A 15,355-nucleotide genomic window follows, 5' to 3' on the forward strand; every position below is an offset into this window, starting at 1 on the left:
GAGGATCGGCACCGGTTGAGGGTGAATACCGAACACGGTTATTCGGTGTATTGTCGCATGTCCGTGCGTGGCCCCTTCGTATAAGAGCTATAACGGCGCCCGCACCTTGTCCACTGGGATTTAATGATACGACCGTGGCGCGATTTTATTAGTTGAAATCGTACAGCGGTCATATTTTCAAATTAACTTTCGCCCCGACGTGGCGAGAAGCAGCGCGGCTAACCCCCATCATATTCGTGTAAAACTCATCCCCGGTATTCGGCTTACACTCTCCCGCAGCACAGCACGGCAACCCCGGAGTAGGTCCCGCCGTTCACTTCATGTTCGTTCGCAAAAATACCCAAGCGTATACGTATTATCTACCACCGAATACATATCGACACGGTAACATAAAAAACTAATATTTCGACCACCCCGAGGGAACCACTTTTACCGCCCCCTCACCATTCTTCGCTCCATCAACGACACATATTCAAGTCATATATGGGCGAAGAAATATATTACCCAAAGTGCAATATGCTGCCGAACATCATTCTCCGATTTTTCATTAGTTTGGGAAATTTTTCTTGGTGTGAATTATACAGCGCTCTCTGCAGAAATTAGGTTTCTCAACAAATTTGATTTTTATACAATCGGTTTAGTCACCTGGTTAACGAGCAGTTCTTGTACATCGATTCTATATCTGGAGTTTGCTTCAAAGGTCAACCGGATGGAGCTACGAGTCAGTGAAATGTGGGGTGCAAAAAAAGTATATTTGATCAATCTGAATTATGCGGCGCAGGTATACTAGCAACTATACTATAGGTGACAGAGGAAAATATCGCTGATTCATACAGCGCTTGATAATCGGCTGCAGAATCAGCAGCTTCGGCAATAGAATCAGCTAATCTATCGAGTTTGACCAAATAATTGTTCGACGCTGCCCGTTGCCCATTCTATGTTTCGCGGCGCTAGAGCACCGTATTCATTTACGGACTCTCATGCGTCAGCCTCGATCGTTTCTGCAGGAAAATCAGGGTAACATGCAGAAGCATCATCGTTTTTGCCGCTGATTGATGGAGTAAGGGTTTTATCGAAAAATGATTGTGTAGTCGCCAAATTTTTATTTGTAGCTTCCTGGGCGAGATGTTATTTTTCCTTTTCGGATCCAGATAATTTTTTTTTTTACGTTCCATAGTGATTACACACAGAGCCTACACAAAGCAATGCTTAACTAAACTCAACTTGAACGTCAGATTGTGAATATAAGTTGACCAACAGATAAAGCCGTGGTAAAGAAAAACAAACAGATTGTGATCTCAAAAGTATGAATTGGAAATCGTAAGAATGATTTTGACCAATGATGTAATTCAAATGTTAAAATGTGAGGCGCAACTATCGGGGTAGCATTATATAAGATTTCTGAAGGCTTCTGGGCGTTATACTGATATATCAATGGAGTGAGGCGCGATCATATCGCAACAGCGGACCTTGGATTCGAACTCGAGTGTAAACTTGTTCAAAGTTCGGAATCGCTTGAATGATTTCGGTAATGTTCGCCACGATAAAACGTTGGCACGGCCCTGGTCAGGTAGTATAAAACCTACGCACCGTACACAGATAGGGATAAAACTGGTGACCGTGAGTTACCCTCTTCCCCTCTCATAGCCTATCTGCGGACCTTGACGAGTGGAATTGGGACGATCGCGGTCGCGGGCGTGATAGGTTGGAAATCGCATTCTGGAGGCAGTTTATCGAAAGTCTCATGACAAGCGGGTACAAAGTATGGCCATCAAGAATTCACACGCTGCTTCAGAATCGGAGGTAAACGTTTGTTTTAGAATAGAGACCTTTCGCAACTATAGTGTTGATAGACCTCCCATATCGTAACATCCCTCGAATTGAGTGCAACCGTTTGCATATTAGCCTGTTCAAGACGTACCTATAGTCAGGTGCCAGAATAAAATTTTTTCAAAAAATCATCAAAATCAGCTGGATAGTCAAAAAAATTTTTCAAACACTTTTTTCACCCTCTCTGTGTGAGGCTAGTGTCAGACGAAAAAAATGGGTCGAAACACGAATGGTTAGTCAGGAACGGTCCTTATATTGGTGAAACATTTCAAACTGATCGCGAATAGTTTGCCTTACATAACTATCTTAATGTATCATATACCGATTTATATGAATAGTTGGACTTAAAACGAATTCAGTACAAAGACTCCAACAGATGATATTCTCGACGCGGAGAGAAAAAAGATTTACCAACGGTGTACCTCATTTCGGTAATCTGAGTGTTCTGATACTATCACGATGGTGAACGGTTATGTAATGTAGGAAACTTTCAGCAGGAAGAGACAGAGGTTCAGGAAGATCCAGGATTTTGTCAATCCTACTTCGGATGGATTCGTCACGCGACTGTAGAGCCAACTATGTGGCTTTATGTGATGGCCTTCATGATTAATTCCGTGGTCGAGCAATCTTTTTTCATATACAAATCGTGCCTCGTTGATCACGGACTTTCAGTAAAGACTTGCGAAACTTTAGCCGAGAATGATACGCTTCAAGCGCAAGTTCAAGTAAGTATAGGTATAGGGACAATTGTAAATAATAGGAAAGAATCACTCTCATTTGTCTGGAAACAAAAAAGGAAACACTGCCACGAATAAACGTATTATCTCAGGTGACGGTAGCAAACTTCCTTCAATGGAACAACGTCGCCGCCCATGTGGTGCCCATAATATTGGCACTGTTTTCCGGAAGTTGGAGCGATCGTCGAGGTCGTAAGATTCCGTTGATCATAGCTCTGTTTGGAAAAGTGATTTACTTTTTAATGATGGCTGTCAACTCTGTGATGGATTCGTGGAATCTGAACAGGATCATTTATACCGCTACTTTACCAATGGCCATGTTTGGAAGTGACATTGCAATTTTCGCAAGCTCATATTCTTACCTTACGGATGTTTCTAGCAGCGCCCAAAGGACCCTCAGATTAACAATTCTAGACGCTATATATTACAGCACAGTACCCGGTGGTAAGCAATCATCGTTTTTACGAGATTATATCTATAACAGTACGTTGAAATTTCGAAAAAGAATTCATTACCTCCCTAGGAAGGTGATATTATCTCTCTGGAAAGGTAATATCCATTTTTGCCCTAGGGAAGTAACGAAGTCCTCGCTAGAAAATGAGTGATTTCCCATTCACTGTACATGCGAGAACAAGAGCCGAGCCGATTCCATGCACGTGGCGAAAAAAACTCTTCTCCTAATTTTGAACCTGATTTGTTGTTAGGCGTTGCTGTGGGCTTGTATCTCTTCACTAACGTCGTCAACTCCTCGTACACTATTATGTTTCTGATAAATGCCACCCTGATGCTGCTGTCACTTATTTATTCCGCTGCAAGGTTACAGGTGAGAACGACCCCGCAGCAAAGGCCCTTGGGAAAGGGAGAGAACATTATCGGTGATTTTTTTGACAGAGAGCATATAATCGCGAGCATAAAAACTCTGATTAAATCGAGACCTGGACATAGAAAATTATGCTTATGGATTCTTCTACTTGCAACCATGTTGTTTACTTTTGAGAGAGGTAATTTCTTTTCGGTTTTAAGCTTTTTTCATTTTAACAATTTATTCGATCTTTTTTATCTCAGAGGAATTCCACATGACCTATTTGTACACTCAACGAGTATTCTCATGGAGCATGGATAGTTTCAGCCAATGGAGAATGTTCCAATCGACTTTGTTCATCTCAGGTAAGTTCATGCAAAAATCAAATCGATCGTCGCTTTACTTTAGTCATACGGCAGATTTAATTCGATCAATGTATGTGAGTACACATTCTGATGTCCATCAATATCTCTTTGGCTTCAGCTATGCTGATAGGCGTTCCTATATTGAGCAAATACTTGAGAATGCGAGACGAACTCATCGCTATAATTGGATCATTTTTTCACGCTTTAGCACGAATAATTATTGCGACAACGACCCTCCCTGGATTTTTCTACGTGGGTTTGTATGAATTTATCAGTAAATTTATTTATGACTTTATGATCGTATGATTAGATTTTTTCAAGAACCTCCTCGTACATCCCGTACTTCTGTAGTGGTTATAATGATAACGTTCTTGTGGTGCTGAAAATATGATTAAGGACCAATTTTCGAATGATATGCAGAACGAAACTGGACTTATCTTGACGTCTTTTTTTACTTCAAGGTAGTGCCATCGCAGCCTTGGGGTATATCAGAATGCCCGTCCAGAAATCCATGATTTCAAAAATCGTTCCTGTTTCAGAACGAGGTGTGGAAAGTTAACTCTGAATACGTCAAACATTGCTGACACTTGTTCAATATCTCTATTTATTTACTTGCAGGAAAATTGTTCGCGTTTTCGTCTGTATGCGAACACGCGACGCCACTGATCAGCGGGTTTCTATACTCACAAGTTTATAACGCGACGATTTATACGGCACCAGAATCGATATACTGGCTCGTATTCTTCACCCAAATTACAGTCCTGCTTATGCTCGTGTGAGTGCAACAGAAGACTCTATCTGACTATTGGTTTATCATGAATTTTCCTAATCACTACCTATAAATAAAGAGGTATTGTATATAACTCTTATTTCTAATGCAGGATAATTTACGTGCTTCTTGGAAAACAACAAGTGGATGCAGATAATATAGATGATGGTGAAGCCTGTCCTGATAAACCGAAGAAGCTGAGCCAAGCAGTTCAAATGGACGAGATCAGTAGAATGATGGACTGAGAAACCTATTCTTTAATTTATGGTAAATCATAAACCAGCGAATACCTACGCGATGATAGTACATAAATGTCCGATGTGAAATATTCAGAATAAATGTTGGAGAATCTCTGCGCTATTTTGAGTAAACTTTTTTTAAAGAATCAAATGCACATGTATACACCTGCACGTGTACGTGTAGGCATACTATAGTTCTAGTTCACGGCGTATTGCCTTCGGTCTCATCGGTTCGCATTCAACCGTCGAATCTCATCTTATCGTCAGTCCTTGACCAATGGATGTGCAGGTTTCTCCGCAGGTCCGCGCGTTTCTCCTATTCTACAAATGATCTGCCCGTCAGCGAATTTTATCATGAACATCAACTGAATTAGCCTCGGGCAGCAGCAAGAGTGGGCAGCTCTGTATTCCTTTGTCTTGAAACGAAAAGAACACAGGCGTGTCGGTTACACGTAAGAGCATAGATTATATCTATGGTAAGAGGTAAAAAAGTGTCCGAATATTTTATGAGAACTTTGTTCGGACGAGACGTTGCACCAACTCAAGTCCGTACTCAATAATAACACATACCGCCGAAAAACTATCCCGCAGCGATAATGTATTTTACTGCGGGGTGAAGATAATATTGCATAAGTGTAGTTTGTATGTAACGTGTGTACTTTTTTTTTTCTCTTTTGACGCAGAATTAGCCACTTGAATTGTTCTCGTTACACTCACTTTGTACGCTTCCTCCCTAACGAGGAACAACACCGGAGGGTAGACCGTGAATTTAATTTTTCTGTCACGCGCGCACACGTGTAATGGACCATGCAGGATAAATATGCCAACCGTAATTTTGAGTACCATATGATCGTCGCGATGTTGTTACACACGTGGAAATCCAGGTAGATGGGTGAACTCACGCACAGATATCCTCGCGTCTAAATTACCTCGACACTGGCTCTCCGAAATCCGCTTTTCTAAATTCATGAAGTTTATGAGAGATACATGAAGATGACGCGGAGCGAGGCGTGGACGTAGTCGCCAGCTCCCCTTTTACAAGTCCGTGTATAAATGTAATTCTAGGGGCCAATGGAGTTTCGTCATATATTATGCATTGTTTAGCCCGCGAGGAATCGCATATCTGCAGCGATTTGTGGTATCAAAGTATTTGGCATCCCACGCCCTTAGCCGTAGCGGTGACGAACTTGTCTCTAGATGGGTTTCCCCTCCTCTCTTATCTCGAGGGTGAGATGCGCCTAATATTATAAATAAGTAAACGGTACTCGGTGCAGCTATTTTGTGTATCACAGGAGGGTGCGAGAAGCTATTTACTATAGAACAGGGGTCTCCAAGGGCGTGACTCACGGAAATCAGAAAAGCGAACGATACTTTCGAAGTAGGCAGTTTGATATCTGAACGCATCGCGAACCCCTTGCAGGATCGATTCCGGAAGGGAATATTGCGGAGGGTAAATGGCTTACCGCGAATCCATTGTGTATACAGTCGTCTGTACTTCGCAAGGGTCTTCTCCCCGCGACTACGTCACGTGCCACGTCTAATCCTTTCATCTGCACGGCTAATTGCTACGATTAAGAAACTGCAATGATGTCTGCTTAACGAGCATATGCACTAGGGATAAGCCACCGCTGGGGGCCGCTGCGCGTTTTTCGACCGTGAAACTACTTTTTTCTTCTTCCCCTTTTTTCTCTGTTTTTTTTTTTTTTGTTTTTCCTTTTACACAATTAGTTACCAACGAACTAATTCAAGTTTATGTAAGTACCGTTCTCTCTTCTAAACCCCGGGAACCCTCCGAATTTGCAGCGTTAGTCTTCAAATTTTTTGAAAAATATCTAGATTCGTTTGATACGTGCCGGAAGGTAGATTGTGACTATCGAGACAAATGAAAAAACACTCCATGAAGTTTTTTTGACAGAACAATAAAAGTTCTGAACGAACATTACAAAGCTTTCCTACGTCTAGAATTTTGAAGATATTTTTCCCATAACCCAGCATTGATTTTTGGGGTGAACTTTGAAATCAGCGTCGCGCCGTTTTGTGCGCAATTTTCCAGCATTCCCAGACATGTAAATTGAAGCTATACCGGCATCCAAAGACCTTCAAATTATCATACCCTTGGAAGTGAATTCGCCATTTAAAAGGATTTCAAGAAAATTGTTCATCTGTATAACTACTGGAAGATGGCTAATAAAACGAACTTTCAAAATTAGAACTCGGAATACTAATGCGCTGTCTCATGATCTTCCTTTTCTCAATCCTGTAAGAACACCTCACACCTGTGAATACATTTGTAAATCCGACTTGCGGCTGCTTAACGGAGTAACAGGGCATTCGGGTGGTACGTATAGCTAGACTACAGGTTACCGGGACTAGTCAGAAGTCTAAATCCCGCCGAGCGATGGCGATTACCGATGCACGAGGACAACTTGTAATCCAGGGCCTTGCAGGTCGCTGTTGATTAGACCGGAGTATCGTTAGATCGGGCTACCGGGTGAATAACAGGGATGTCTTATCAGGCAGAGACAGAATGATGGGAGCGTGTGTACGCCTTCCGAATGCAGGAGTCGGGGGCTCGCATCTATACCTCAGACCTCCACCCTCAGCCTGCATTTGCAGGAATCCCGATCGAGATTTGCTTATCAAATGAGCCCACACCGGCGACTCAACTTGTTAAGTTTACCGCTATGCTAAATGTGCCCTTAACGTTAAGCGTGACGGTTTATGATGCCCTGCAATTTCTAAGGCATGTAAGCCGAGGCTTGTACGGGCATTGTTGCGATTTTATCACTACCCAGGAGTCGGGCCGTCCGTTTTCAGTAGGTTATTTAGTCAGTAAACGCCCGCCATTGATGTGAATAATTCAGCAGCGGTTCGCTTCAAGGTATAATCCCAAATTGCCCGGCCCAAATGCAGTCCCCCCCCCCCCCCCCCCCCGATTGGAAATTAATAGTTCAACAATGATTTCATGGTTCGTTAAATTGTCAAAATTTCGGTCACAACAATCATTACTCTGCTATCACGTACTGCAGTTTAGTAAACAGTGTGTAGATCGGTGTATTTACTGCTGCAGATATTTGACCATGTAAATGTTTCGTCGATATTTCATGTGCATAAAAACAATACCTGCACATTATTTCTCATCGCAGTGGACGGAGTTGAGGATTGGAAATAATTTCCAAAGTTTTCACCTCACACACGTTATTCGTACGATCAAATGTATAGCAATATACCAACTTACGTAACATGAGCTATTTTTGGTTGAAATAAACGTTATGAAGTTATGACGTGTGCCTTCAAATACCGGTAGATCACAGACGTACCTCTACTTTCGATGGTAGCGGACTCGAAAAATTTTCAGACATAGGTACGACGTATGAACTCACCCGTTTCATCGGCAACATCTCTCGTCAGTCATACAGAGATAATAGAGCTAGTCCTAATTGTCGACAGCAGACGGAGGTTTGTATTGGAGCGTGAGAAGAACACCGCAATGCGTCGACGTGCCCCAAATCATATGCCCCCGGACATATGATGTACATACGTATCTACATACGTACATACAGGTATGCCTGTGTGCTAATTTACATAAGTACTCCACATACATTCGCGTACATATACGTATGTAGGTATATATACCTACTCGCTAGAGTGAATTCATTAACATCACCCAGAGAGCGTAAGGACCCAGTACGCATAGGTACGTACGTACGCGTATAATGTAGTCGCGTGTTTATCGTACCTGGTTAAAACATAAAGTACGCTGACTTACGAATAAGCGCGAATGGGTCGTCAGGTGAAACTTGAAGTAACTAGTAGCGGTGGTGCGCCGTGTCCCGATAATGTGCGAGGGTAACGAGAATTGCGGTTTCTTGCGCGTGTTTGAATTCTTCGTATTTTTTACATCACGACATTCGAGACCCATGAGTAAACTGCGGTGTTGTCCGGATGGCGAAAGACCTTATACGCATGAAATTATTGCTTCACGAGGTCGTGGACATGCAAGTCTCATACCCGTGTGGTGCAGTTTATATCTCACGGTGTATATATGCGTTTCAGTTCTACATCGACTAGAAGCATCGCTGAATGCGAATCTGTAAATCAAAAGGTGCAGTAGGGGGTAATTAAAGCTGCCAGCAGGTATCCTCTTTTTATATTACATACTGTACTTACAACGCGTGGAGATGTTGCGAACACGGCCTATTCACCTACGCACGCGTCTACGCTTTATAATATGAGGAGACGTACCTCTTAGACTGAGAATACGAACCCCATAACTAATCCGTATTACTCTATTCGAATGGACTGTTATTATCGCCAGCTAATTGCTACTGACTATCTTCTCGCGTTTCCTTGCCAGGGTTTTTTCAACCATCACCTATCCTACACATGGGGAATACAAAGATATATACTACACGTTTCCGCAGTATTGCAGAACTTGGTATGTTTTGTGCGAGAATCGAAATGTTATGATTCTGAGGCCGTAAAGCCCGTGACAACCGGAAAATTGAATCGTCGAACCCAGTTCGACTTGAACTAAGCTTGTCATCGCGTTTCTTATCTTTGTTACATTTTTTGAAAATTTGCCCTTCTGGTTGGTTCGGGTAAAGATCTTTGGAATTTAGCTGCACGCTGCCAAAATAGCGCATCTTCTGATCATTGCAAGTCAGTCTCATTAACAATAACTACTTCGATCGATGACGTTAGTTTTGTGGAATTTGTTTGCCAATGAATTACCCATCGAATGTACGGGGGCTGGAGGCGCTTATGTGTAACAAGTTCGTTCACATCAATTACACGTGCATTTAATATTCATTCCTATAATATTAAATCATTGCCTAGAAAACCGCACTTATCGGATACCCCCTTAAGTTACGACCAATCAAAAAGGAAAGATCCTCCGGCCGCTATAGGTATAAGTTAAGAGTACTGTATCACCATGCACTTATAACTATTCGCCCGTGTTAATAAATCATTCAACGCTTCGCAGATCTCCGTATACTTCGTTGCACGGATATACTTAATCAGAAACATGTGATTAAAAGGCAACAACACATGCGTATGTGAAACTCATTTTTGAACTAGTACATTATAGTAGCTGCTGCTGCTGCTACTGCCGCTGCTGCAGTTTGCTCTGTTTAGTGTCGTTGAAAGAATTTTAATTGCTCATGAATCACGCAAAGCACTATGATAAATCAAGTGACCAGCATGTTATTAAACATTTTAAACGTCACTGATGGTCTTCCACTACAGTTACTATATTATTGATATATTATTATAAGTAGTACCTATGTATAACGCAATGTAGCCATCGTTGGGTACGGAGCTCTGATCTGCGTTTTAATATCACCCGCTGTATACTGGATTCTATAGGTGCCTGTTCCACTGGCACACGATAACCTGAGCGGGTGAAGATAACACGTGTGATCACGGAGTTTGTAGCAACCAAAATTGTTTTTAGCTGCTGTGGATACATCGTAAAGTATTTTTACACGCAATTGCGAGAGACCACCCGAATATTCAGGTTCACTGTCGAGGAGATCGGTCGATTAATCGGTAATTTCGGATGAATTACAGTGAAAGGCATGGATGATGGTAACCGCAGAGACAAACACATAATTACACCGAGGTCTCGAATCGGAAGAGCGCGCAAACAATCGTAAATTTATCGATTAAATGTCAACTTTTTGCGCTTGGATTTTTTGCACGATACTTATGATCATCCTGCGAGGAAGGATCATAATTAATTCACTGTGTTTGTCGGAGAGTTTGGTTTATTCATCCCATCGGAGTAACGATGCTTGTAATGCACGACGCAGAATACGGATTAGCAGGAGTTCCCGTCTTTCCTATTGTGTAAAATTTTTATAATCGATAGCAGTGAATCAAATATAAACTCACCGTGTTTATAATAAGATACAATTCGATACGCAATGGGAATTCCAGACTGGACGCTGGAAAAACCAGAGGAAAGTAGAATCCCCTCCCTTCGCAAGTTCGCGCATTTGTACGGTCATGGGTGTGAGAATCCAGACACATTTATTTGATTGATAAAATACTTCGACTGGTTCCTGTGCAATTTATATTCATCCTTGAATGCACGATCAGGACCGTACGTCACATCTGATTCGAATGAATATATCTGACGAATTTGAAGTTGTAATTATGGCATGATAACGATACATCTGTAATTCGGCATGGCCTATTTTTGATTGAATTTGGATCGGATCCGAGTCGCGAATCAAGGGATATTCGTCCTGCATAATGAAGTGATATCCACAAGCCTACGAGGAAATCTGAACTGGATAAATTTTTAGGTCTCTTTCTCCGGCAAATTTCCGACCTGAATTTAATTTAGTTCTTCTATGTACCCTCGTACCTTTTCCCGGAAATTTACGTAAAGGTAAAAGCCATGATTTGAAATTCTTCGGATCTTGACGCCCCTGAGAATCACGCTGCGCGCTGTGCTCTCTGAAATTATAGGAGTGTATTCCGAACTCTGTGAGACTTTCTGGCCATAAACTGTCCGACCATGGCTCGGTGAACGACGGAATATATTATCTGAGTCAGACTTTTTTCGACGGCAGTCATACTGCAGTCGCTCGTGATTGCTCTTACTATCCGGAGCCAGTACTTCCAGCGACACAGTTGGTTGCGGTTCACTACGTAATTGTTGTTATTGTATTTGATAGTTGGAAGCACGAGCTAGTGATTGTTGAAGTTCATATTTCTTGTACCTGTTCTCACGTAAACATATCACAGAGACGTTGTTCGATACGTTGGAATCAGCGATGCTGCGAATAGTGTTTCCAATATGCCTAGCATGTGTAGCTCTTTCGAGCGCCAATAATATTACTGAAAATCTCAGTTTTGAAAAACCACGATACGCCGTATCGCCTTCAGAAATACCTCAACTTTTCCGATCACGTTTGACTGACCATGACCTTCAAAGTTATCCGCTTGGTGAGTTTTGATCTTGCATAAAATTACACTTGTAGAGAATACATGCATCGACGTGTTTTACCATTAACGCGTAATACTGCCGCAAGTTGGTATTGATAATGTTGGGAATATCGAATAGCGATGTTCTATTTGGCTTAAAAGTTACGTCATGTATCAGATATCGTTTGAAACATACCATATGACGCATACAGAGTACCAAAATTTACTCAATTCAAGAGCGAACCCACATGAGTTGTCCGCAGAACTCGGGAATCGCACCGAACTCCGTTGATAAATGTATGACGTTGCCGTCACTTTACCGTTGAAACCATTGTGGTAGGGGATTAAGTTTTCAGAGAAAGTTGTTGAGTTGAAGTATTTGATGGAATTTTCCTCGTTTTCGTCGGAACTTCTCCGATGCCGTTGCGAATAATTGAGGTTGATGAGCGATACTCATTTCAGCCGTCGAAGCCGTCATTAGTGTTGCACTAAAACTGCAAGCTATCCAAAATAATGGCGGGAAACAACAAAACTTTCTGGTCTCTCCTCTGGCTGTGGCCAGTGCACTGGGTCAGCTGATGCTAGGTGCAAGAGGAAATCTCCGAAGACAAATTGGAGTCCTTCTAACGCTGCACGAAACTACTCCTGACACGTAAGTTCCAATTCACATCGATACCTGTCCCTAAATCATACCTTCTGGTACAAAGGTACGAGTGAAGAGTGAATCGTCGAATTCTATAATTGTATGACCACCAGAAACAGTGTCAGTCATTTTTCATTTTTATCTATCCTGAAAGACGTCACGTCTAATATCGCGTACTATTTCTCTCAATAAACCAGTGCAACCGTCAGTCCTGCGGCAATAGTTCAACAGCGCTTTGGCCTTGATACGGCAACGGTACAACAAGGTCTTTTGAACCCTACGGATCTGAGGTCAACCAAAGGAAGTGAAAATGTCGCTGTAAGTTGATAGTTTTGCCAAGTAGACTTTTTATCTACACATGAAGAATGCTAACAAAACTAGAATATAGTATTTAGCTTCTCAGTTCTGTTGAACCATTATGGGTTTCTGCTTAACAATTTCACCAGTAACGGCCAATTATCAGATCGCGGTTTGAAATTACACCAAGCTGGAAAGTATTTCAAAACTGTTCGTTAGAACAGTGTAGAATCGGTGTGATTCTCCGTCGCGATAATTCAAATTCAAAACTCAAGCCGCGAGTAGGTGCATAAATTATCTGTTTTCCTCTAAAATTAACTTTTTTTCTCTCAGTCTCAACCGCTGCAAAACACAGTAAGCGCTCAGAATGCTTGGTCATATGAGCAGCAAGTCATAAAAATGCCGCACTTTGCCGCCAAGAGTAGAGACGGTCTACCTGGTTTGGAACTTCATCGTCAACTCGGCAGATTAATCAATTACGTAACAAATCCTCTACCTGGATCTGGTGCTGTTCATTCCTTGGCCAACAGTTCCTATTTGCATACTAGCAGTGCGTTTTTCGTTGACCATAATCTCAACCTGAACGAGCCATTCGTACGCGCGATTATTGACTTCTACAACTCAAAAGTGGTCCCACTGAACTTCAGGTCTGCATCGAGACGTTTTTCGAATGAAGTTGATCCCTAATTGACGACTGGAAATTAATGTACCTTCTAATGTTACTCACAGGAGTAATCCGGTCGAGGCACAAAATGTTGTGAATAGATGGGGATCAACGGAAACGGGAGGTTTGATCGATCAATTCTTACCGTACCCACCGAAGCCAGACACAGCTGTAATCCAGGCGGTCGCTATCCATTTCCGGGGTGCGTGGCAGACGCCTTTCATAGAAGGAGCAACAGTTCCCGGTTTCTTTAAGGTATTCTTCAACTGGACCTTACTTTACACACCGCACGTTCGACGGTTAATGCATCATCATTATTTCGTAGACTTCGGAGACGACGACTGTGCCGGTGAACTTTATGAGAACCAGCCTTGAGGAAGCCTTCTACGCTGAGGATAAAACTCTAGGTCTTCGTCTCCTCGCGATGCCTTATTCGAACTACGATTGTGCGATGTACGTGTTCCTTCCGACGGAGGACAATCCTCTCAAGTACAATATTGGGCACCTTGTAACCCAAATGACGAGCAAAAATTTTGCAGATTTAGTTGGCATGGTGGGTATAATCACTACTGAAGCATTGGTATTTAATACATTCTGACGCCAGCTGAATTGTTAGTATACTGTTGTTTATTATTTCAGACGAAGCAACGCACTGTCAACGTCATGTTCCCGAAATTGTCTCTCACTCAATCTCTGAGCTTGGCATCGGCCCTCGAAGAACACGCTAGTTTTTTGACAAAGTTGAAAAGGCGTAGATCAAACAGCACCGTGTCAAATGCAGTTCCAAGCCCGATTCCCCCGTCAGCAGCTACCGGAGCACCGACTTTGGTGGAATCAATTAATATCGTGAATCCGCAAACCGGTTGGAGGCCATCGCTTCAAGAGCCCAATGATCAGTTAAGAGTTATTCCGTTGAACGGTCCATTACCGAGTCAAGTTTCGGAGAAACTTAGTCAAAATGTTCCTCAAGGCTCTGTAAATGCGTCTGTGCCGTCAGCTCCAGTGGGTAACGACGATTCTGGAACCCCGCATCAAAAGCCTACGTTAACATTGACAGGAGCTGCATCAAACTCTCAGTTCCGAATATCCGATATCATCCAACAAGTAGCGTTAGAGGTAAACGAATCTGGCACGGAGGCAGCAGCTATTGCTGGCAGTACGATAAATTACAGTGGTGATGTGAAGAACTTTAAGGTGAACAGACCTTTCCTGTTCTTCATACGCCATGAAGCGACAAACGCTATTCTTTTCTGGGGAACCATCGCAGATCCCACCGCGTGATCGGTGAAAAAATCTTCCATCGATTCATCTGATTTATCAGACTAAATTTTATATTATTTCATTTTACAGTCCTATCACGATCATCAATCCGACCAGTTTTCAGGTCAGTAATTTTCATTTAACTGGAATAGCAGACATAAGTTATGAATATGTAGCGATAATTATTATTATAATTTTTTTCATCAAACGATCAAACTTCGATTATATTCTTGTGTGATAAATAACATATAACTGAACCAATGACTTCTGTAGTTCTTCTCTGCTTTTCCCTGCAAATATATGTGTTACACCCTGCCAAATACAACTTGAACAAACCAGCGTGAGTCTGCGGTATTCCGCAATGACATGGTCGAAATTTCGAGTTCGTCGAAAACATAGTTAACTACGACATGTGCGATATTAAAGAAACTTACAGACAATATTGAATCACAAAACAGGCCAGATTGCAGTGACGATAGAGCTGTTGAGGAGGAGTTTTGGCATGTGGCAATCTAGAGATAATCCGAACCGGTGTGGCTGACGCAATTTCCTCTACAAACGCGCCCCGCCGGAACCATCGGATTCGTATCTATTTCCTCGATAACCTTATTCTATCCCCGCCCCTTTCCAACGTTACATGAAGCAACTCGTCCGAGGATCAGCGATTGTGGGATTGTGATTTCGTCCACTCTCTATTATTTTCGTAGTGGAATACTATCTTTTTTCTTCTGATTTTTTCTCATCTGATTCAAGTCTCCTTTTGAGATTTTATACCCATACTCGACTTGTTTTCAACCAGTCCGGCTAGAT

General features: G+C 42.2%; 2 protein-coding genes across 5 annotated transcripts; both read left to right on the top strand.

Moving 5' to 3' along the window:
• Window positions 1–1,477: 1,477 nt before the first annotated feature.
• On the top strand, window positions 1,478–4,863 carry LOC125502251 (proton-coupled folate transporter-like). 4 transcript variants are annotated; one of them, XM_048660317.1, is made up of 10 exons: window positions 1,658–1,803; window positions 2,169–2,261; window positions 2,325–2,555; window positions 2,660–3,011; window positions 3,272–3,568; window positions 3,633–3,734; window positions 3,853–3,990; window positions 4,196–4,279; window positions 4,353–4,509; window positions 4,616–4,863. In XM_048660317.1, the coding sequence occupies exons 3-10, from the start codon at window positions 2,409–2,411 to the stop codon at window positions 4,746–4,748; spliced, it is 1,410 nt and encodes a 469-aa protein (XP_048516274.1). In that variant the 5' UTR covers window positions 1,658–1,803; window positions 2,169–2,261; window positions 2,325–2,408; the 3' UTR covers window positions 4,749–4,863. The 4 variants fall into 4 exon arrangements, 3 of the variants coding, with proteins under 3 accessions (XP_048516273.1, XP_048516272.1, XP_048516274.1); XR_007280121.1 differs by lacking the exon at window positions 2,169–2,261 and having other exon boundaries at window positions 1,478–1,803; window positions 3,853–3,986; window positions 4,200–4,279; window positions 4,616–4,757; XM_048660316.1 differs by lacking the exon at window positions 2,169–2,261 and having other exon boundaries at window positions 1,488–1,803; window positions 2,328–2,555.
• A 6,117-nt stretch (window positions 4,864–10,980) lies between these two features.
• LOC105691333 (serine protease inhibitor 28Dc-like) lies at window positions 10,981–14,809 on the top strand. Its single transcript, XM_012409734.3, has 7 exons — window positions 10,981–11,702; window positions 12,144–12,333; window positions 12,522–12,642; window positions 12,955–13,268; window positions 13,351–13,540; window positions 13,611–13,838; window positions 13,925–14,809. Exons 1-7 carry the CDS (start codon window positions 11,531–11,533, stop codon window positions 14,564–14,566), a joined length of 1,857 nt encoding a protein of 618 aa, XP_012265157.2. The 5' UTR covers window positions 10,981–11,530; the 3' UTR covers window positions 14,567–14,809.
• The last annotated feature ends 546 nt before the right edge of the window (window positions 14,810–15,355 follow it).

This window comes from Athalia rosae, chromosome 1, assembly GCF_917208135.1.
Source record: "Athalia rosae chromosome 1, iyAthRosa1.1, whole genome shotgun sequence".
NCBI lineage: Eukaryota > Metazoa > Arthropoda > Insecta > Hymenoptera > Athaliidae > Athalia > Athalia rosae.